The following is a 24,008-nucleotide window of genomic DNA, read 5'->3' on the forward strand; positions in this document are numbered from 1 at the left end:
AGAGATATAGTCTAATCTGTTGGTCTGTCTGTCTGTGTCTATGTTTATCTACTCTATCTTATATTTTATATATCTCTGTTTTTCTATCCATTTATATCTAATTTAAGTGTAACCTGATTCCCAAGGACATCCAAGGACATCTTTGAAACTATTAATTTATTATTCTATTTACTCCTGTACATAGACTAAATCTAGTCAGTTTGCGCCTAGGGAATTCGGCATGATTACAACTGTTAAATGATATGCATATTTTTATATTAAAATAATTACTGTTCATCTACTTATAGAAAGCAACAGAGCTGAAATATTTTTCTTCTAATTTAGAATATATTTTATACATTGTACTCACATAAAAATAAAATTATATTCCATAAAATCTAAATTTCAGTGCTTTGGCAGTTTTATCTTTTAGCCTCTGTGTAGCCTCTTAAGATACAGAAAATGGGGAGTTAATAAAAGAACCTCATTTCATTAGGATGCAACACTTCATCATATCTCAATGGTTTACAATGATTTGAAAGTCTCCCTCACTCTGTAGTTATTTTGAATTGTGGACACCTCTTGACCCAAGAAAATTAGCAAGTTTACTTTGTTGTATTATGACAATCAGCACAGCAGCACTGAACTAACACTTTCCATTGTGTGCCCCTAAATGATTGAATGCTGCTCTTTTAGACAAAGGATGAATATCCTGGGTTTTTCTTTTGTTTTTCTATCCTGGGGAGTGCAGAGGAAGAATGAAGAAGAAAGATAGACACTTGTGTTCAAGGTTATACTGCCATCGAGAGGTGTCTAGTGATATTGTGATTTATTTGTGGTTTTTTTTTCAATTTAGTTTACTTAGAATTATCACTGAAAAAGTACAGAAACAATTTTGCATTTAAACTGTCTTAATCTATAATGGAGAAATGAATATTACTCTTTTTTTTTGTAGTCCTTAAATTCTGAAACACATTAAGTTTTTAAACTCATTTCACATTAAAAGAATAAAAAAATCTATTTATTATTTATAAATGTAGAACAATGTTGTAACATAACATTGTGGATGTTGCGCATAGATTATTGCACATTTGTGTATGTATGTGTGTGTGTTTGTAGATTGTAGAAAGTTCAAAGTAAATTCTTTTAAAATACCATAACAGTTTAAAGTTCTTGCACAATACATTACGGAGCTACTGCTTGTTGGAATGTTTATTTATAACATTTTTATCCTGCTTTTTCTCAAATATTGTGTGGCATCTTAAGGCTTAATAATTATTAATATTTATACAATTATTAATAATACAATTAAGCAATAATCTGTTATTGATTCAGGAGACTAATAAAGAGTTCCATAGGTAAGCATAAAGAGATCTCATAGACAATTTTTTAATCAAAACTCAAAATATATTATTAAATATTGATTCTTAGAAAGCATATGTAATAATGTGAAATGTCAAAATTAGAATTAAAAATAGAAATTGAAAATAAAATATTGTTTCATGTTTATTTCATGAATAATTGAACATTACATAACATTCCAAATTAATTTGGAATTGTTACTTTCCCTTTAACTTGAAACTTTTTCTACTTTTCCGATATTCCACTTTATCAAATCGGTTGAGAGTGAATGTGTATATTTGTATACCAGAGAAATGCATATATGTAAGATGTATATACATACATAGATGTATGTATAAAATGTATATATGTTCTCAGTTTTAAGAGGACAAAAATTATCCATTCGTTAGGGTCTCCAGTCTCCAGTGTCGACAGATGGGATATCAGTTTTGTACAGATATCTATGGAAGGACTTTCTCCATTATGGCATCGCAACTTTGGAAAGTCCTTGCTATGGAGCACCAAGCTGGAGGAAAGTTATATAACTACCCCTTTTCCCATTTTTGTTCTCCCTACACTTTCCTATCTTATCTAGACCTAAAGGCAATTTATTAAATTATTTATTTAGTTTTTTATTAAATATATTAAAGTATATATTAAATATATTAAAGTATTTGAGTGTGTTTGTGTGTGTGTGTGTGTGTCACTCGAAACAATTTTCCAGATTTTTATCTAGGGGGCTTTCTTGTTCTTGTTCTTGTCCAAAAATATGTGTAATTGCAAAGCGCATAGTGTCTGGTGAGCACTCCCTTGCTGATTTCTTCACTTTTGTCCACCTTCTGTTGATGTAGCAGTCTTAAATTTAAGAACTTTCTGGTTGCTATAACATGGCTCATTAAATCAAGAATCCCATGTAGGTAGTAAGCTTATGTTCATGGGCAGAATGGCATAAATTCATTTCTGAGGTAGAAAAAGAGAAAACTCCATCCCAGATCTACACAGATATTTAACAATTGCAGTGAGATTATTATTATATGCTCGAAAGTATGAAGTTCTGATACCATCCACAATAGAGCAAATGGTTGATGAAGATGATAAAATTTAGAGGATGATTATGTTAACTTTTCTGATTAAAAAAAAAGACATCTACCTTTAAAGATGACTGTAAATTCTTTATACAATTTTTATATGAAATAGCTTGTTCCTTAAATAATTAGAAAAAAAGGTAATAGGAAAAAAGAACTCTTGTTACCATAGTGTACGATATAACTTTATAATTACATTTGTATTTACAGCAAAGGAAATTAAATAGAAATCCTACTTCTTTTTATCTTTTCTTTCTGCACTTCTTTCTTTGTGTCTTTCCTTTTCTTTGTTTTCTTTATTCTGTATTAGTTTTGCTTAATTTTATATTCTTTTAATATCCGTCTCTCTAGCTATCTATCTTTCCCTTTATCGAGTCCCTTTCTGGGAGAGGGGCGGTCTAAAAATCTAAGAAATAAATAAATAATAAATAAAATAAATCTTGTTCTTCTGTTGCCAACATGCAAACTCCTAACTAACCACCTGATTACTGTTGTTTAAGATATTAAAAGACACAAAGCTGTTATTTAAAAAAGGAAGAATATTGTTAGGTTGATGCATTCTTGTTTTAATTATTTCACTATACGGATGATACAGTTGCAGCTCATTAAAATCAAATAGAAGGAAATGGCTAATCTCATATCAATTGTGGAGAATACTGGAAAAGAGTGGCCCAGAGTGGACTTTTAGTTACATATTTGGCTGAACATCAGAAACTAAAGATTTGGCCTTTAATAACCCCAAGTATTACTGTTGATTTCAAAGACTTTTAAGAATGGAGTATAATCTTTGCCATGTTAACTTAATCCATCTGTATCAGATTCCCTCCATCTGTCTGAAGAAAAAAATTTCTGAGACCATGTCAGCTATGGCAATATGCCCATCATGGTGCCTTCCAGATGTTTTGGACTTCAAATCCCATAATTCTCAATTAATGGGTCCTTTAACTATTCTGACTAAATATTATGAGAGTCCAACACACCTGAATGATCATTTGAGATAAACTCTGCAGTAGTGATAGCCTTATAAGTACAAAAAGATATATGGACTGATTTTAAACACTTGTAGCTTTTTGTTAGAGACTTTGTACTATTTCGTACAATAATATTACATGGTAAATAAAGTGAAAAAAAGCTATCCTTCATGAAGTATCCTTCCTGAATTTGGATATTTCTTCACTGGTAGCCTTCCAGATCTACTCTAGGGGGTTGGTGACAAAGGCATTCAGGGAGAGGAATAGAAGGAAGGTTGCATTAGCTACTGTGGTCTATGATGTCTTCTTAGTTTTTAATTAACTAATTAACTACTTCAATTAATCAAGTTTTTGCTCAGATTAGGCCAGATCAGGTAACTGTTGTTTTCTCTTTCCTCTTATTAGACTAAAAATAATACATTAAATAGTATATAAGGAAAGGATACTTACTTCTTCCCATTTAGCATAAAATACAAAGTTGTATTCTTGCTCTGTACAGTAAAAATGTCCTAGGTTCCCAAAGACTAGGGAGGATAAGGCTGAGGAAAGATGACTGAGAGAATAAGAATATAGATCTAGACTATTTATATGTCCTACTAGGACTACTTCTATGTATCTATTTCCCCTCCCTCCAAAAGCTTTCCAGTTGCTATACATAGGAATAACTTTATTAATGACATATTTAGTTTGTCAAAATGTTATTTTAATGTTTATTAGCAATTGTTCAAAGTAGCCTTTTCAAGCAACCAACTCATTACCCAATGTTTAAATAGAACTAGAAAGGAACTTTTAATTTATTGGGTTCAGTGATAATATTCTGTTCGTTGGAGAAATGAAATAAAATAGAGCTGTCTTGTGCAGAGAAAAATGATGCTCAAATCTACTAGAAGCAACTGCAAAATGCTATTTGAGATATACATTTTTTCAGTTCAATAGCTTTTGAAAAGCAGAGGAAATTAGTTGTTTAAATACATGTGTTCCGCTGCACTTTTTGTATAGATGCCAAAATTGAGGAATTGCATGTATGTGTTTGTGTTCGTGGGAGAATCCAGTAATTTGCCTTTTTTCCTCTAGTCCTGTAGTCTTTTGCCAGTTATATTTTAGTTGTCCATGTAGATTTAAATATTTGTTGTTTGCTTTACCTTGTCTTTCAGTCTAGCATTTAAAAGCAGTATCTTGCAATCTGTAAAAAATAATTGATTTTAAGGAATGAATTCCCACGTTTAACTTTCAATTCAAAGTCTTGGCACTATTGCTTTTGTTGATTTCAATGTAAAAAAACTCATGGAAACACCAGTGAAATGAACACGATGTCCTGTTCCATTAGCATTTGGGATAATTTATCTTCTCTTTGTGCTGAAGCAGTAACACGTTCACAGTATTGTTTCTTTTTTAGGCCGGAGGATCTCAAGTGATATTCACAAATCCACTAGAAATTGTTAAAATTCGCTTGCAAGTGGCTGGAGAGATCACAACTGGTCCACGTGTTAGTGCCCTTACTGTCTTGCGGGACCTGGGATTTTTTGGCCTTTATAAGGTAAATTCATTTTGACCTCTACTTCTGAATTTAACAGCTTGCCTTTTGTAAAATTAGTGTATCTCATAGTAACACTTATAAAAAATCTCTTGCTGAAGAGTAGAAGAGAATGTCTGTTATCAATATTAAAAAACAAACTACAATTACCCTGTTCCCCTGAAAATAAACCTCCCCGGATAATAAGCCCAATCGGGCTTTTGAGCACATGGGCTAAAATAAGCCCTCCCCCGAAAATATTGCAACACAGCAGCAGGCATAAGGTGATCATGCTCTCCACCTTCTGCACCTCAAAAATAACAAGAGCTCCCTGAAAATAAGGCCAAGCGCTTATTTCGGGGGTCAAAAAAAAATAAAGACCCTGTCTTGTTTTCAAGATAACCCAGTATGTCATCAGGCAATGCCAGCTAAGTGCAAGTAAACGGAAAAGAACTTGAAGCTTTTTTTTCTAGACTCAAAAAATTCTCAGGAATGGTGATTCTACACAAAGGGAAAAAACAGTTCAACCTATCAAAAACAGCTCCACAAAAAACATATTAGGAACACAAGTTAAAATAGGGAAGAAAATGGTAAGTGAACACCTGTCTACCCTAGACGAGTTCAAATCACCAGGACCGGATGGATTACACCCCAGGTTTTAAAGGAACGGGCAGACAAGAGAAGCAACTTAGAACTAAGGAGAAATTTCCTGACAGTTAGAACAATCAATCAGTGATACAACTTGCCTCCAGAAGTTGTGAATGCTCCAATATTGGAAGTTTTTAAGAAGACATTGAATAACCATTTGTCTGAAGTGGTGTAGAGTTTCCTGCCTAAGCAGGGGGTTAGACTAGAAGACCTCCAAGGTCCCTTCAGCACTTATATACACTTCACAGTGCTTTCCAGCCATGTCTAAGAGGTTTAGAGAGTCAGCATATTGCCCCCAATAATCTGGGTCCTCATTTTACTGACCTCAGAAGGATCAAAGGCTGAGTCAACCTTCAGCCAGTCAGGATTGAACTGATGACAGTCAGCAGAATTAGTCTGCAATACTGCATTCCAACTACTGCACCATCATGCCTCAATTTACAACCAATTAATTTGGTGATCATTCAAAGTTCTGATGGACCTCCCCAGAAGTACTTACAAGCCGATCGGGAAATTTTGATGCCCCCTCTCCCTCCAATGGTCACATTTTGGACCTTTGGCAACAGTCCACATTTACTTCTGATTGCAGTGCCCCATGATCAGATCACCATGATTTACGTTTTTAGAAATGGCAAAAAATGCCCTCTGGCATTTCCCTAACAACTATGATGTTTGCTTTATCACCACATTTGCTTAACACCTACTGCAAAAAGGTCATAAAATCAGGCATGGTCACATGGTGACCAACTTAAGGACCAATGGCAATTATTTTTTATTTATTCAATTTATTTGCTGCCATTTCATTTTGAAGTGATCTTAGGTGGCTTACAACAGCAATTTCTAACTCAATTACATTCATAAGTCGAAGACTACCTGAAATCCTGAGCATTACCTTACTGGTTTATGATTTAAGAGGAGATATTTGGTAGTCTGAGTATTCTTTAACACTTTTAGTACTAGAATATAAATTTATCTTCTCAAGTCCTGAGGCTCTGTTTTCCAACCTGATTACAAAAAATGTGCAATGCTTTAATGGTATTATCTTATAAGGTTTTAAACAGTTCCACTCTCTTGCTTTGTTGTAAGCAATATTTTCTGAGGCACATTTAACTTCTCTTTCCAGAGTGTCTGGCTTTAGCTCAGTCATCAAATCTTTATGTACAATTTAACATTGATTTGATTTTGCGATTCTTTTGTGAGGTTCTTCTTTGTACTCTTTCAATCTCTTCTTATATATTCTTGTGTAGTAGATCTTTATCTTTTATCTTGCTCAACTTTGTACAAAAGTTTTCCATAATTTTGAAGATTTTTTTTAAAAATGTATTTGTAGTTTGATGATTACACTGAATTTCTGAATTATTTAGAGATAATACCTTGCTTCTTGTTTAGCTCAATCTGCTTAGTTGCAGATGGTCTTCTTAAAGTCTTTTGCTTTCAACCTTTCTTAATTTTCTTTTTTCAAAGTATCAACCACACAACCACTTTACTTTCTTTGCAGATTGTTTTTGGTCTGCTTCATCTTTAGTCAGTGCCAGGATTTCTATTTTTGATTGCAGGGTATATAGTCAATTTTATTTTAGTATGCAGAATTATTATGGAGAATTTCTTTTAGGTTGTTGGGCAGTTTTCCAGGCAATGTTGTGTTAATTTGTTTCCTGCTTGTTTGGTATATTGAGGATATTTGTTGCAAATGTTATTTGACATCCAACTTTAGCATTCCAATTCACTTTATATTGTTAATATGCTTTTTTTTATGCTGTATTGACAAACAGTTACTCATTATCATAAAATTGTCCTGCTTCTGCCTCCATAGCACAAGTTGTTGGATCACTGCAATATTGTTGTCTTGCCTGGGACTTGAAACAAGATTATTCTATTAAATTTTCAGTTGTGTCCACTTTCTTTCACAATTTTGTTCTCTACAGTAGTCTTTTCTGGAACTGTTTTGTTAGTTTCCTAGATGCTTTGTGACAGTTTTCCCCTGTGGAAATGGCAGCTGGAAGGCAAATTTTTACAAATGAAAAGGAAGGAGATGTGCTAAATATCTCAATTCCCAAGGCGATTTAAACTTTAAAGGTGAATGTCTCAAGTCACTACTCGGGTTATGCCAAAAAGGAATCTATTGGATCTAATCCATTATACACTATATTGCCAAAAGTATTCGCTCACAACTGAGTCTGATTATGTGGATCGGTGATGTATCTTGCATCCAATCCACCCTTGAAGCTACAGAATTGAAAACTGAACACATTTCTGTTATGAGAAAAACCCTAGGAACAATAATGCTAAGGTGAACAAGTAAAAGAATGTGAAATAAAAGAGTTAGTGAAATGAGAAGGGGATCTTATAGCATCCTTGTCTTTAGATCAGTTAAAGTTAAAGGTTCCCCGGCACATATGTGCTAATTGTTCCTGACTCTTGGGGGTGGTGTTCATCTCTGTTTCAAAGCCGATAAGCCAGTGCTCTCAGAAGATGTCTCCATGGTCAAGTGGCTGGCATGACTGAATGCTAGAGGCTCACGGACCACTCTTACCTTCCCACCAAAGCTGGGCCCTATTTTTTCTACTTGCATTTTTATATGCTTTCTAACTGCTAGGTTGGCAGAAGCTGGGACATGTAACAGGAGCTCATTCCATTACACGTTGCTAGGTATTTGAACCACCGAACTGCCAACCTTTCTGATCGACAAGCTCAGCGCCTTAGCCACTGACCTACCTTTTGCCTTTAGATGAGTTACTAGCTGCTATTTAGACTGTTGACTTTTTTTGTAATGCATATACTATGTTGGAGAATGTATTATTACATAAAGTTAAAATGGTTTAGATTTTATCAAGTTAGAGTCTGGAAAGGATTGTCAGTGGTATAATATAATGGCACAAATTGTGAACACATTCCATTAACTTTCTAGGTTTAATTAGTTGTAATTAATTACTAATTTAGTAGTAGAAGCAGTAACTTACTAATTAAAAACTCAAGATTTCACTGTCTATGTCTGATGATGATAGTGACAGTAACTAGAAGTTTAATAATATAGAGAGTATTTGTAGAAGTTCAAGAAACACATAATTTCATTTTATATTTGATTCAGCTTTTATAGAATAGGTATACAAATCATTCCAGTTTACAAAAATGTATTTCAGGAAAAGTCATAAAATTTGAAAATCACTAATTTTTTTGGTTTTATTCATTTTCTGTTTCTAACAGATATGATATATTGCATTACTTTTCAATTACAAGCATTATTTTATTTCAATTTCATTTTTCACAACAATCTTGAAAGAAAAAAATGTTACTGCTTGCAACTGACTTGAAGAATTTGTTGAAAATCTTTTGAGAGTTAGATGTGAAATCAAAACAATAATCTGATGTGAACTAGGAAGATACTTCAAAATATAGTTATATCAAAGTATTTATACAAGATATGCAAGACATTGAATCTTTCTATTCAGACTATATTTTTTAAAAAAGCTAAGATTGCCAAAGTCCAAAATTTCAAAACTGTTCATTTTTCAATTTCAGTTTACAAAAGCAAACATTCTATTTAGTCATTCATTGTAAACCTACTTGGCATTGACAGCAAGAACAAATCACCAATTCTTGATTTGTCAATTCCAACCTTAAAACCTTTAACACGAGCATTTAAAACAAGATAAGGTGACTTGAAGAAAGGAGTGTAAAAAGAGGTTGTCTCACGGCTGAATTGGAAGGGTTAAGTTGCTGGTGAAACCCAAGAAGAATGCTAACGGATCAAGAAATGACATGCTGCCTATTGTTTATTGCTATAGGATCAAAATAACAATTATACATGCCAAATAAATTCTAAACCTGTAAGGTAGGAAAAGTGGGGATGGCGGTAAGTACAGGTGCCAGAAGCATTAAATAACTCTCTCAGACAAGGTGTACCTCTGTTGCCTTGAATTCTGCGAGGTTCCACCAGTCTGGCATTTTTCCCCCTCCACCAGACAATGTGCATTCACTGCAGGAGACTAAGTTAAGCTTCGTCTCCCAGACCTTCTGGCTCCTTGTGCAGAGCCCTGACACAGAGGTGCCTTTGTGAATGTAATTACCCTCCTGTTGTAGTAGAAATAATTTATTTAAATCCTTATTTATTTATTTATTTACAGGTAAGGCTGAAATAAACAGAAATTAGCAAACTAAAGAATCTGTCCCAGCTGAATTTCTGATAGTCCAGGGTGGTTCCCCCCCCCCCCCGCTAGTTATGCATCAAGATACAATCCAAAAATAAAAAAGCTTCTGAGGAGTTCTTAGATGTGAGGGAAAGTGAGAAGCCAGTGATCAGGCAGGAAGAAGAGGTAGGCCTTGAGGAAAATGTGTCACATCTGTGCCCAAGTTGCTAAACTATCCTCAAGTAGATAATCCTGACTTTTTATCAAGAACGATTGAAGCCACTTGTTGGTATCTCGCATTCAAATGGGTATTAGTAAAGGCTATCATCTGAAAAGGCCTTCGTTCAGGAGCACATTTTTAACAGTTTAAATTGAAATCATGATTCAGCTTCATATAATCAAGCTGATTGATTAGAAATTTGATGTACTTGGTCCATTCTTTTGTAGGATTGAGGCCTACAATGTTCAGCCTCCTAAATCTGGATCAAACCTAGCATAATGAATGTATGTGTGTACTTTAACTTCTTGGAATCCCTAGGAGAGGACAAAATATAATTGTAATAAAAAGTTGACCAACTTAAAATGCTTAAAATGGCTATTTTTTACGTTTACAGTAATCTTCTTTCGAAGATGGAAAGTACATAATTTATAAAGAATCCCTGGTTACATGCTTTCAGACATACGAAATAAAATATCTATCAGACCTAAATGGTTTATGTGTAAACAAAGCAAGATCAAATGATCCACTATATTAACCACAAACTTTGGCTCTATGCCAGTCTCTCTAACCATCTCAAGTTTCCTCTCACCCTTCTGTTTTAAACTCTGGGAAAGTATGTTTGAAGGCAGGCCTCATTTATCTTCAGGTTAATCAACTGCAACCAGCTAATGACAATTAAGGAAGGCTATGGGAAAGCAATCTGAAATATCATAGATAAAATAATTTTTTAAAACATAAAAAATGAACATCTTTTTCCTTCTGATGCAATAATGCTCTGAAAGTTCAAGAAAGGATTCAGGAGACCTTCCCTCCCCCACCAGTCATTTTATTTCACCAACTTGCATAGAACACCAGCAAGTACACAGGCTTTGTGAATTTTGATGTGGAGCATATGGAAATAAATATAGCATGAGTCTCTAGAATAGCTACTCATATGCCTTTTGTTGTAAAAATGAGTAGATCTAACAATGCAACTGGCCAAACTTCATCAACTACTACTGAAAGTCCTTCAGATTTATTGCAGGGGGTAAAAAGGGTTAATAAATAAATATTAATCCATGCAGCACATAAAGAAAAGTACTGTTATAAAGGTATTTGAGGTTATCTTTAAAATCCAATAAGCATCTTGTCTCCTATTTAAAAACAAGAGATTTCTTAAACTGATAATGACAGCTCAGAGAATTAAAATGAAAACCCAAGGGTAATGCAGATTTCGAGTAACTATATTTTTCATTTTAAATGAAAATACTTAAACTTAACTTCCAAGAGAGTGAAGTAATGATCTGGACGGAAGCAAAATAAATATTGAAAAGTTTTGTTAAGACCTGTTCAATCTGATGAATTCTTGCCAAATAATTTCAGAATTGCGTTTTCTGCTGAAAAGATACAGCTAAACAATTTAACAGGCTACTATGAAGTTTCATGGCACATTCTTAGAATTTATCCTTTGCTAAACATGAACTCATTTTCCCCGTGTGAATTCTTTTACTCAAACTAGTGGTATCCACAAAAATGGAGACGTATCAGTAGGCATAAAGAAGCTCCCAGATTAATTTGCAGATCCTGGTCACTTCACAATTAAATTATTTCTATGCACTCTGCACAAGGTTGGTCTTGAAAACTGTCCAGAAGGTGGTACATGAGCAGTAAAGGATGCTTCTCAGTGTGCCTATTTATCACTGCTGCTATGGTGAGCTGCATTCAGCTAGTCAACTTCTGAGTGAAATTCAAGGGTCTGGTCAGTGCTTATAAAGCTTTTCATGACATAGAGCCTAGATACCTAAGGGATCATCTATTTCTAGTCACTTCTGCCTGCCCAATACATTTTTACAGATTAGATGCTTTCCGGGCACTACGGTATGTATTAAATGTAATATTTTAGGATTAGGGAAATTTGCCTTTTTTCCCCTCTATGGAACTGCCCTCCAGAACAGCGCTTTCTACTGATATAGATGGCACTCTGTCTCTCACCTCTTTTAGTCCTGGAGTTAATACCGTGTTTCCCCCGAAAATAAGGCAGTGTCTTATTTCTTTTGAATCCCGAAATAAGAGCTTGGCCTTATTTTTAGGGAGGTCTTATTATTTTTGAGGTGCAGGAGGCTATGAGTATGGTCACCTCGTGGCTGCTGCTGTGTTGCAATATTTTTGGGGAGGGCTTATTTTCAAGGAGGGCTTATTTTATTGCTTGTGCTCAAAAGCCCGATTGGGCTTATTATCCGGGAAGGTCTTATTTTTGGGGAAACAGGGTATATTGTGTGGCCCCTATTGTTATTTTTTTTTAATTATGAAGATTTTAGTATAGGCTGTGTTAACAGTTTTAACTGGGTTTTTATATTTTTAAGTTGCTTTGAATCTACCAGGATGGGTGTAATGTAAGATCACTGTCATGATGATGATGATTAGATGATGTAATTTCCATAATCTTTGGGAAGGAAATTTATTACTTTCACCGTATATGGATTCTCCAGGGCAGTGAAAATTTTAAGTGTCATGAAATATTATCTGACTGGATAACTGGTACAAATCCTATAAAAGAAATATCTTGAAAGGTTGGAATCCTGAATGGAACTACTTTATGCTGCAGCATTTTTCTTCAGATTTGTCTTGTTTGCCTAGACAGATAGACTGAGTTACAGAATCTAATGAATTCTTAAATAGGGTGGAATATTTCTCAGTAGCTAAAGCAAATGATTCTGTTGAATTCTTACTTCTGTGAAATGATTCACCTGAACTGGGCCAATTAAGATTAGTTGTTAAAAATGTACTGGGTGAGTCCAGAGAATGAAGAACTCATTATGTCATAAAATAGTGGTCCTTGAGGAAGCAGTGCGGTCATTCCTGTAAAAAAATAACAACAATCTTTGATCACAATCTAAATCTGGAAGTTTGTAATAGTCTCCCTGAAGTGGGAGAGATAATTAATAGAGTAATGTCAGTTCAGATGTATGCATTCTTTAAACTACAGATAATCCAATGGCATTTCTTTCTGAATTTCAGAATCTCTGTAGGATAAAATATATCTTGGTTACTCTTATACTTGACTTTTCACGGTATAGGGACAAAAGAAATGTGATTTTGCTATTCTTGCTGACTCCTTCAGTGGCTTTCTCTTCTTCAATCTTTGAATTGTGTAATCTGTTATCTGAGTCCCTTCTTAATGGCTCCCCCATACCTTTCCCAAGGTTTCCACCTTGATCTTATCATATTTTTATCTGTTCATATTACAGATTTTTTTAATCTTCTATGTTTGTTCATTTCCTAGGGAGCCAAAGCCTGTTTCCTTCGCGACATTCCCTTTTCTGCCATTTACTTCCCTTGTTACGCTCACACAAAGGCTGCTTTTGCAAATGAAGATGGACAAGTGGCCCCTGGTTATTTGCTTCTGGCAGGAGCAATAGCTGGTAAGTGTTTTTTATTGCATTAAAATGGTGGTCCTTTTTAAAACACATTCCAAATTGCATCTCTGCAGTTCTGAAAAAGGTGTTAAATTGGGACTAGAGAGATCTGGATTCAAGCCATCCTCATGCAAACATATTGAGTGACACTGAGCCAGTGATTCTACTATAACTCTTTAACTATTGGGCAGGGTTGCCAGAAAATATTGGAGTGCTGTATATTTCTTCTTGAACTGCTAAAAAGGCCATATAATTTTACTGACAGACAAAGCATATGAATGCATTATAATAATAAAATTATTTGATATCATGTTTATCTACAGAGATTGTCCCTCTGCTTACATTAGAACATATAACCTTGATTAAGGTTTCTGAAGTTATATTACATGGATTTATTCTCTCTGCATGTTAATAGTAACGGTATAAAAAGTAGCTAGTATTGGACTAAATAGAATTAGACATAAAATTAATTAAATGTTTTTGGATAAAACTGAAGTAAGGGAATGTCTAAACGAGAATTTTATAGATGTGCTTTGGAATAATAGTGATATGTTGAAGGGCAGAGTTGACAGAAATATTCTTTATATTAGTATCCAATGAAAAATAATGAAAAGTCATAAGTGTTAACAAAGATATAGTAAGATTGCATGTAAGATTGACGTATAAATAAAGTAACTGGAGAAATATTGAAATATGGATGTGATTTGCATATGGAGTGTCTATGAGATGCTTAACATGTATGCAAATATTGAATCTGTATCTGATAATTGGAAAAATACTATTTCTGTTCCCTTATGCAAAAGGTAAAGATAGTAAGAATCAAATTCAGACTTTACTAGGGTAGTAAGATACTTCTATTTCTTAATACATGTGATGTATTATTAGTTGAAAACCTGAAAAATTTGCAGCCACTATTAAATAGATTGTATGATGCAATGAGATATCTTGGTGGCATACTTACTAAGATAAAAGCCAACTGGACTACAGATATGGTGGAAGCAATGATGGTTTGGAAGACTAGAAAGATACAGAGATGTGTAGTGAATGCTATTGGTGAAAAGTGAATCTACCTATTTCCCCTTCCATTTTTCACAGTTTTAATTTCTTCAGTGTGCTGTGTTTTTGCACTTTTGCATAAAGAGCTTACCCCAAAAGGTGATGGGTATGTCTCTATATATAATAATTTAACATCATTAGCCATAATCATATTATCTGTCTGTCTATCATCTATCCTATCATCTATCTATCTATCTATCATCTATCTATCTATCTATCTATCTATCTATCTATCTATCTATCTATCATCTATCTATTTATCTATCTATATTCTTATATGTCAGTTAAATCTAACTGGTATAATAAGATACATATTTGGATGAAATATAATATGAACTATAGTCTTTTGGGCCATATGATGATGTATCAACTGATGAATAAACTTGAGATTTTAGAAGATTTATTTTGACTTAGAGAAAAGAGGACCAGTAAGTGGCAATGCTGAAAAGATAAAACTTCCTTGAATCAAGCTCCACCTCTGATGACTGTGTGGAGACAGCTATGTAATTTTCTTGACAGTTATAAGTGGTTTGTCATTGCCATTTCTAGGGTAGTTTATTTATATTTTCCAGTCTAGCGTACAGGATATTTGCAATATCCTGATGGTTCTCCGATCAATTGTGAATTAGGTGGGATCCTTCTTAGCTTTTGGTGATTAGCCAACACCAGCTATCACCTACTGCTGTGCAATGTAATATGGTCATTTCAGGAATGACCTACCCTACCTATTTTGCTGTGCTTGTTGACCTATATTAAAATAACCAAAATTTACAAGATATTTGTAAATATATGCTGCAAAGCATGTCACAAATTTTGAGCACCCCTAATGTTTGGAAATTGAAAGTTGAAAAATTTGACACGCCACACTCCCTGAAGCCCCTTGTCATCACCATTTGTTCTGTTGCATTTTCTTTCACTATAATCATCTGCATGCCTGAGAGGTGAGAGGCTATCACCAAAAAGGGGCACTTGTGTGTGTGTGTGTATATGTATGTATGTATGTACGTACGTACATATGTATGTATGTATGTATGTGTATATATATATATATATATATATATATATATATATATATATATATATATATATATATATATATATATATATATATATATATATATATATATATATATAATTATTTTAAAAACTGAATTTATGTTCAGAATCCACTAGGCTTTGTTGCATATACAGATTAATGTTCTGAATGCTTGAATAAGATAAATGGTGAAATGATACAGGCAATGATTAGGAGATGGGAAATTGACTGAAAAAGACATTTCATCTGTAATATCTTAGCAAATTTTTAAATTTTAATTCATGTTAGGATCTAAATACGTCTCAAGAATGTACACTGACAGTGAAAGGGATACTCAATGACATTGATTTTAACTACTTTCTGTTGTATGGGAAGGAAAAGTTATATATAAAATAAAATAAAAGTTATGATTGTTATCATGTATAAGTAACAGTGGGTGAGCTACTTTAGACAGTATATTTGAAATGCTGCATTCTAATGGGTTCAGAAAGGAAAAAAACTCCTGTTATTATGATAAACAATAAAAATGTAATGACTATGGAGAAACCATGCCTTTTTGCATGGACTGAAAAGGAAAACAGTAAATACTTCTTCACTGTCCTGCTGTGATTCTGCTAAGGAAAATCATAGAATCATCAGAAATCAGTTGTTATTTTTTTGGCATCGTGTTGCCCACTGCTCTCAAAAACATGTTTTCCCGAACTTTTTGCATTCTGTCTTCTAAATGGAAAAAAAATCAATAGAAGCATTTTTGTTTTCTCATTTCTTTTTTCCTCCAAAAAACTTTTATTGGTTTTTACACATATATGGGGAAAGGTAAATGGGTATACAAAAAATTTTGGCAGCTCCCACACTGGTGTTAATAACCCATCCAGCACTCACAGTTTTAACAATCTTAAGAACAAAATACAAAAGATAAACAGAAAACAAGATCTTATTCTGTAATGTTAACCATGTGTTCATTCATTTTCCTTTGGCACTTTCTAAAATATCACCGATTGCTATTTATTTCAAATATTTTTATTTTTGCGATCTGAGTCTTTTCGATATTGCTTCTTCCTCCCCACCCCCCCTCCTTCTTATCCTGCACCATGCTGGCCCTCCCACCACCTTCACTATGTTTGTCCTCTAGGAGGAGAGAATTTTTTTTGATGAAGGCTTCCGCCTCCTGTACTGTATTAATTCTAATCCTATTAACCTCCCAAAAGATCAACATTCCTTCTGGCAATAACCATTTAAACCAGACTCCTTTATTATATAATTTCTTTGCTAAGGAGGAATATTTCCTCCTTCTCTCTCTTATCGTTTTTGGTATCTGCTTAAGAATGGTAATTTCTTTATCTTCATATTTCAATAGTCTCTCCCTTTGGGTCCCAAATACCTCATCCCTTGTGGTCCTTCTGATAATTCTGCTAAGGAAAATCATAGAATCATCAGAAAACAGTTGCTGTTGTTTTGGCATTGTGTTGCCCACTGCTCTCAAAAACATGTTTTCCTGAACTTTTTGCATTCTGTCTTCTAAATGGAAAAAAAATCAATAGAAGCATTTTTGTTTTCTCATTTCTGAAATGGCAGGCATTAACTCCTGTATATTTCAACTTTGAGCTCTGTAACAAAAAATACTGAATAGTTTGGAATACTACATTGTCTCTGTTATTTTTTAATTGGCAGGTTTTTATACCCAGAGTCTAGAGCGGTATTTGTCAATCTTGGCAACTTGAAGATGTGTAGAGTACAAATCCTAGAATTCCCCAGCCAGCTTCAATTCTGGGAGTTGAAATCTATGCATTTTGAAGTTATCAAGGCTGAGAAACACTGCTCTAGAATCTATTACATCAATTATTTCATGCATCCAAATTGGCTTTTCAACTGATTCCTAGATTATCTGCTATTGGCTCTAGCAGTTAAAGTGATACAAGATACCACTACAATTCTTGACTCTGCTGTTTCTTAAAAGGAGGATCATAGAGCTTACTTTCACCCAAGATTTGGCAGTGAATTCATCAGCAGGGATTGGAGTTGCAAGACACCAACAAGGACTTATCTCCACAACATTTCAAATATTCGCACATCAGTGAGAACATCAGTGAAGATAGTTGATGAAATGGTTACCTATTGAACTTCATGATCAAACCCTTGTTTGTATTCTCCAGCAATAGTGAAAAAAGATTCATTTGTGGGGAGTGTTGGTGTATGTGTGTGTTTTAGTATGCTTTTAGTTTTTTGTCATGTCTACTTTAAAGGAATTAAAGTCAATTAAGAACAACACAGTTAAAAGTGGTTTGAAAACTCCTGGTTTGTAATTGTGGAATTCCTACTGATAGATGTTAGTTGGTAATTCACCAGAAAACAAAACTGTTTGGCCATGGCATCACAAAGCTAATTGCACTTGCTGATTTCTACAAGGGGAATTCTTAGAAACATTTGTGGACATCAAGTAACTCTCATCCCAACCACATTTACGTGATGGCACAATTTCTGTGAACAGACATATGTCTTGCTATATTTTCAAGTGTTAACAAATTATTTTTAATAAGTGTAATCCAGAATAACTTCTTGTGGAAATGTTTTAAGTTTTAAGAGCAATGGTTCTTGCACATAAAAGAGTGTGCATCTGGTTTTAAATGTGAAAAGTCACAGTGCCACCTTCTTTCTCTCTTGGTTTTGGAGAATGGACAAGCAGTTCTTATTTTAGTGATAAACACACACTTTTACATCTCTTTCAAAGCAGTCTACTAAAAAAAAGTGAGATTGTGTTCTGGAGCCAAACCATAGTGGTTTGGATGAAAACGGTTACAGAATTATTAAGCTTTAGAGAGAAGAAGGAGGGGAAAAAAGCAAAGGAGATTTATGCATCTTTGTCTGACCACATTGGTTTGGAAGTGCTGCAGAATGGAAAAGTAATAAAATAAGAAGAGACAGTGTTTTCGGAATACTGTACAATCTTTTATTTTTTATTCTCCCTCCCTATTCAGTTCTAAATATGGCAAATTCCATTATATTTATTTTCAAAAAATGTTTATTGGCATCCTAAAATTATTAGATGTGATGTGCTTTTTGCCTTCTATTGACATGCTACATAGGGACTGGTCTGGGGGATCAACCCATGGCTTTCACATGATTTAAATCTTTATTTCTTTCTATTGTTTATCTGCCAGCAACAGTCATCCAGCAAGACTATGCAGAAGATGTTAGATGTTAAACTATATGTGTATATATACATAAGAGTACAAAACACAAATGAATTGGGAGTTTTACTACTTTTTGAATTGGGAAAGATGTTCCTGTGTACAACATTCTGTTTCTGTCCAGACATCTAATAAGCTGCATACCTAAATTAAGAAGCAAAGTGGAGAAAAGACTGATTTCCAGAAATTTGTGCAGATGATTAGACAACAGAAATCACAGAAGAGTCCAATTTTAAACAAAACTATTTAAAGTTTAAACTTGCTAGTTTAAATATGCTTTATTTCTGACTCATTAGTTGAAAATATAGCCAAATATTATATTGCCTCAATACATTGGATTAGTTCAATGTGCAGGACAAAGAAATGCCAATTTACTCTTTCTTTTTTCTTTACTTCACAAATATTTTCTCTTAGTTGAGGCAAACAAAGATTTAAAAAATATTAATTATGATCATATTCAGATGGAAAGGGAGGAAAGAAGCAAAAAAATTCTTCTGAATTTTTTCTAATGTCAAATGGAAGAGAAATGTGACATCTGAATATTTAGTTTCATATTCAAAACCAAGCAAAATTTCCCATCCACAAGAATTGGCTGAACCAATTTTTCTAACCATGCAAGAGCACTCTTGAGATCCAGGTGCATTTCAAAGTGCTTTCTTTATTCATCAACCCACTTTCTTAGGAAGGACTGCCCAGTTTTCTTGTTATCAGTGGATAGTTTATGATGACTGATTACAATTATCTTTCCTGGAGGACTTTTCCCAAATGTTAGGCATTGGGGGAGTGGTAACAAAGCAATTAATCTAAAAAAAAATTAGAAGTACAAACCATGAAAGAAAAAAGAAAGAAAATGTAGACTTGGTTTAATGCTTATCAATAGTTACTGGTTTACTAATAAATTTACTGTGATAATATTAACAATATAAAACATTATAGTAAGCTATCACATAATCTCTGATGTAATAACTCATATTGGTTCATCTTTTGATTAGTACAAAATATTGCCTTTTCCAAAACAGTTCTCACAAGTTTGACAATCATTCCTAGACATCTGGAATTTCATTTTTCAATTTCTCAAATGATTATTTTCTCTGCCATTCTGTGTTCGATACAACTACAACTTCTCATAATGAGATTTCAAACGTGTGGTATATAATTCAACATTGTATTAAGATCTTTAACATTTAAAGATTACTTGCATGTTAGGAATCTTTAGAAGTAATGCAAGATCTTACATATTTGGACTCAGTCTTGTTGGTGATTTAGAGAATATTTTTCTGTTTTGTTATTTCCATTGGGAATTTAATAGATAGCTTCCTTTTTTAAAAGAAAGCTTTATTAAAATGTGGATTTTGCTTGTCAAAATGCTTAGGTAAATCATATGAAATTGCATCCAACTGAGAATGCAAGTGACTCGCTTGAAAATGGTTTCTTAAAATCTTGTAAATTTTTAAAAAAACCAATAAAACTTTGTTTAAAAAAAAATGGTTTCCTCTCTTCCCTTGTTTTCTTCAGGAATGCCAGCTGCATCTTTAGTGACCCCTGCAGATGTGATAAAGACAAGGTTACAGGTAGCAGCCCGGGCAGGACAGACAACTTACAGTGGTGTCATTGATTGCTTTGGAAAGATCTTACGAGAGGAAGGTCCAAGGGCTTTTTGGAAAGGAGCTGCAGGTAACAATTGAGGGGATTTAATAAGGGGAGTGTTGCAATAAGCCTAAATGTTAATATGGTTGTTTTTCATTTTATTTTCAGCTCGTGTGTTTCGTTCATCCCCTCAATTTGGGGTAACCCTAGTGACATATGAGCTACTGCAGCGATGGTTTTACGTTGATTTTGGAGGAGTGTAAGTACCTTACATTAACTAATTTGTTCTAGTCAGAGAGATCCAGATAATGAATGTGGTATCAAAGAGCAAAAGCATACTTTCAAAGGCCAAAGTGAATATTCAGATTACTCTGTGATCTGGGGTTAGGGATAACTAGTAAGAGGAAAGTGAAAAATGGGCTTGTGTTACAAAAATAACTTGTTTTCAAAGATACTTTAGTTAAAGGTTGCATTTTCTTTTCTTGCAGAAAACCAGCAGGATCTGAACCAGTGCTTAAATCTAGAATCACCCTTCCTGCACCTAACCCTGACCATGTTGGGGGTTATAAACTGGCTGTTGCCACATTTGCAGGAATTGAAAATAAATTTGGACTTTACTTACCTCAGTTTACAGCAGTGTCTCCTACCTCTAGACCGGCATTATAAGCCACAACATACTTATAAATAATGGTTGGCAAAAGAACCATGTGTCTGATCTATCTTTATACTTCAATCCTTTAGTTTTTCTGTCGGAGCGAAGCCTTATCTAGAAATTTCTTTTCCTTCCCCACTTTTCCACTTTAGATGTATGTTTGTGCTTCCCATGTCAAATCACTGTGATGTTTCTGCTAAATTAGTTGTTAATTTGGACCCATGAATGTATCCCCCTCCCCCAATTACTTATACTTGGAATTGTGAATGTACTTGGGCTAATTTTGAAAACATATTCATAATTAATTATTTTTCTTATTGGTGGGCAAACAGGGAATGTTGGGATGGTAGAATATGGCCTTTGGCATCAGATGAAGATGTTCTGCCATCATGACTGCATAAATAGGTATTAGGGCTGAACAGCATTTCAGATTTAAAGGCAAAAATACACTTTACAAATATGTGAATGTAATCCATCTGCAATGGCTTAATAAAGCTATTGGTTTTTCTGGGATCAGGCAGTTGCCCTGTGCAGGCAGTTCCTGAAAATATACCTTTGGTTTAAGGCATGATAGATTCATGCCTTCAGATATTCCAAGTCAAATACCGTATTTTTCAGACTATAAGACGCACCAGTGTATAAGACACACCAAGATTTCGAAGAGGTAAGAAAAAAAAGTTTTGTTCTCTCTGGCCCCGAGAAGCACTCTGCAGGCTTCAGCAGGGCTGGGGTAAGGCAAAAACGCCTTCATCAAAACGGGGCATTTTTCCCTTCCCCCAGCCCTGCTGAAGCCTGCACAGTGCTTCTGCGAGGTGGGGGCAGGCAAAAAACACCCCTGGCTTTCTCCCATTTTTCACACAAAAAAATGGGATGAGGCTTTGGGAGGCCAAAAATGGCTGTATTCTGTGACAATTCCACGCTTTTTGGGGGGGGCGGTGCGTCTTATACTCTGAAAAATACAGTACTTGCTTTCAAAACAAACTGCATGGCTCTGTTGGATATACTCTTATATACATTTACATATGGTATATGTGTGTGTGAATATATAGTATACACACATGTATACTTATGTATGTATCTAGGATTTTCTTATATGCAAGAGATGATGATGCTATATGAATTATTTAAACATCAGATTATGAATTGGTTACATATTCTATCTATGTAAAATAGGATTCAAAATGTATCAGAATGAGCTGTTACCTAATTCTGAAACTGTAATTTACATACAATGCATTCCTGAATTATATTATAGAGCAGTGTTTCTTAAACTTAGCAGCTTTAAGATGAGTGGATTTCAACTCCCAGAATCCCCCAGTCAGTAAGGAGTTGAAGTCTTAAAGTTGCCAGGGTTGAGGAAGACTGTTACTAAGCTTTTATGGGCATTGAATTTTTGTAATTTAAACCACGTCAACAAATGTTAAGCAATTTACATTCCTGCTAACAAAATTATGACTGGATAAACCTGGGAAAGAAATGTAGATTTCCATAATCTATGCACTCTGTGGAAGAACGTAGCCGTTATTCACCGCAATGACATTTCACAACCCATGCGAAAGCTACCAACAAATAGTGTTGTATGCTCTCAATCATTTTCCATGCTTTGCTGCATTGATGTGAATGGAGGCTGCACCCAACAGGTTTGGAATTTGTCCCTACTGATATTTGGAATATTTTTTATGTAATGCACTTAGGAATAACTGCTGCTTGTTTAAATAAATGCAATAAAAGAATTCAAGCACTGTATTAATGGTGTTTGCCTTAATTACTGGGCTGTAAGTAGAAAATACTTGTGTGAAAATTCTTACTAATTTTTAAAATTAAAATATTTTTTTAATAATAATTTCCAGAACAAATATTTTGCCTATTCATTTACTTTGTAAATTATTCACTTAAATTTCTATGCATGAAATGGTGTGCTTAAAGTCAGTTGTGGGATTCAGCCAGTTCGCACCACTTCGGGAGAACCAGTTAACTTTCTGACCAGTTTGGTTGTAGGAAGAAATCATTAGGGTAGAGAACTGGTTGTTAAATTATTTGAATCCCACCACAAAGCGTCCATGGTCACATTTTCATATATAAGTATGTGGGATTTGGAAAAGAAATCCCAGAGCTGGTACAGCATACAGTTGGAAACAGAAAGTTATGTAACAGTACATTGTACCATGACAACAGATTTGAATATTTCTGTTTCTAAACCTATAAAATTAAATTAAAGTTAAGTCCTGATTCTGTCACTACTTTTTGGAGTGTAGTTTCCAATCCAGAAGTCATACCCACATATTCTGGATGAGTAAAAATAATCAAGAACAATCTTCCAACATTGGGTAGGTGGGCACATACACATCTGCATACATGTGTACAGAAATAAAACTCTTGTAATTCTAGCTTAGTAATGTATGGTTGTTCCACCTCTTCAGTGGATATGTATAACTTTTAAATTATGTGGTTATGCAGCACAAAGGTGCCTAAACTCTTATAATTTTAAAAATCCTTCTAATAGATTCAAAGTGAAAATGTTGGACACATTCAGATGTCTCATTTTTAATTTTCTGTCTCTGGTTCTTGGAATATGTTCCAAGTGCTTTCTTTGCAGCTTCAAACATGCATAATAGTGCTGTTACATTTTATCTGCAGATGAAATGAAGAACTTGAACTCCATAGGATGGGAAAATATGTGCCCCAAGGGCTACTTTCTACAGCCCTGCATCCTTAGAATTATACCATTGAAATTTAACAGCATATTGATTTTTCAGAGCACAATTTGTCTTTTCTTGAAACAAAAATGTCTAAAACAGGTTGTCGGGTTCTATTATATAAAGATACAATTCTGCCTAGGCAGGGGGTTGGACTAGAAGACCTCCAAGGTCCCTTCCAACTCTACTATTGTATTGTATTGTATTAATTAATTCTTCATGGCTCACGTCTATTGAGAACCAAAATGAAGAAAAACTATCCGATGTTAAGCTATTTGCTACTGAAAAATCTGGGAGCCTCTTCTACCTTTCTAGAGCATCAGTATGAAATGGATCTACTAATAGGCAGAGACACGCAGTGCTTCTTAATTTGTTAAACTTTCAATAAAAATCTGCAAGTTCAAATTATTCACAAATTATAACCCAAAGTGTGATTCTGATGCTGCAATTTAGTTTTAAAATGTTGATTCCAATAGAAGACTTGCTAAGTTCTGTTCTGAGCTAAAGTTTGAAA

At 34.2% G+C, this 24,008-nt stretch overlaps 1 protein-coding gene across 2 annotated transcripts in view; it reads left to right on the forward strand.

Annotated features, from left to right (window-relative positions):
• SLC25A13 (solute carrier family 25 member 13) overlaps positions 1-22,544 on the forward strand; it is a 135,876-nt gene extending 113,332 nt beyond the window's left edge. For both annotated transcript variants that reach the window (XM_081933511.1, XM_081933512.1), the window contains exons 14-18: positions 4,773-4,913; positions 13,147-13,285; positions 20,075-20,233; positions 20,315-20,405; positions 20,635-22,544. In XM_081933511.1, the coding sequence (XP_081789637.1) occupies positions 4,773-4,913; positions 13,147-13,285; positions 20,075-20,233; positions 20,315-20,405; positions 20,635-20,812 (708 nt within the window). In that variant the 3' untranslated portion in view covers positions 20,813-22,544. The remainder of the gene's footprint in view (positions 1-4,772; positions 4,914-13,146; positions 13,286-20,074; positions 20,234-20,314; positions 20,406-20,634) is intronic.
• The last annotated feature ends 1,464 nt before the right edge of the window (positions 22,545-24,008 follow it).

Source organism: Natrix helvetica, assembly GCF_964273705.1.
Source record: "Natrix helvetica genome assembly, chromosome: Z".
NCBI classification, from domain to species: Eukaryota; Metazoa; Chordata; class Lepidosauria; order Squamata; family Natricidae; genus Natrix; species Natrix helvetica.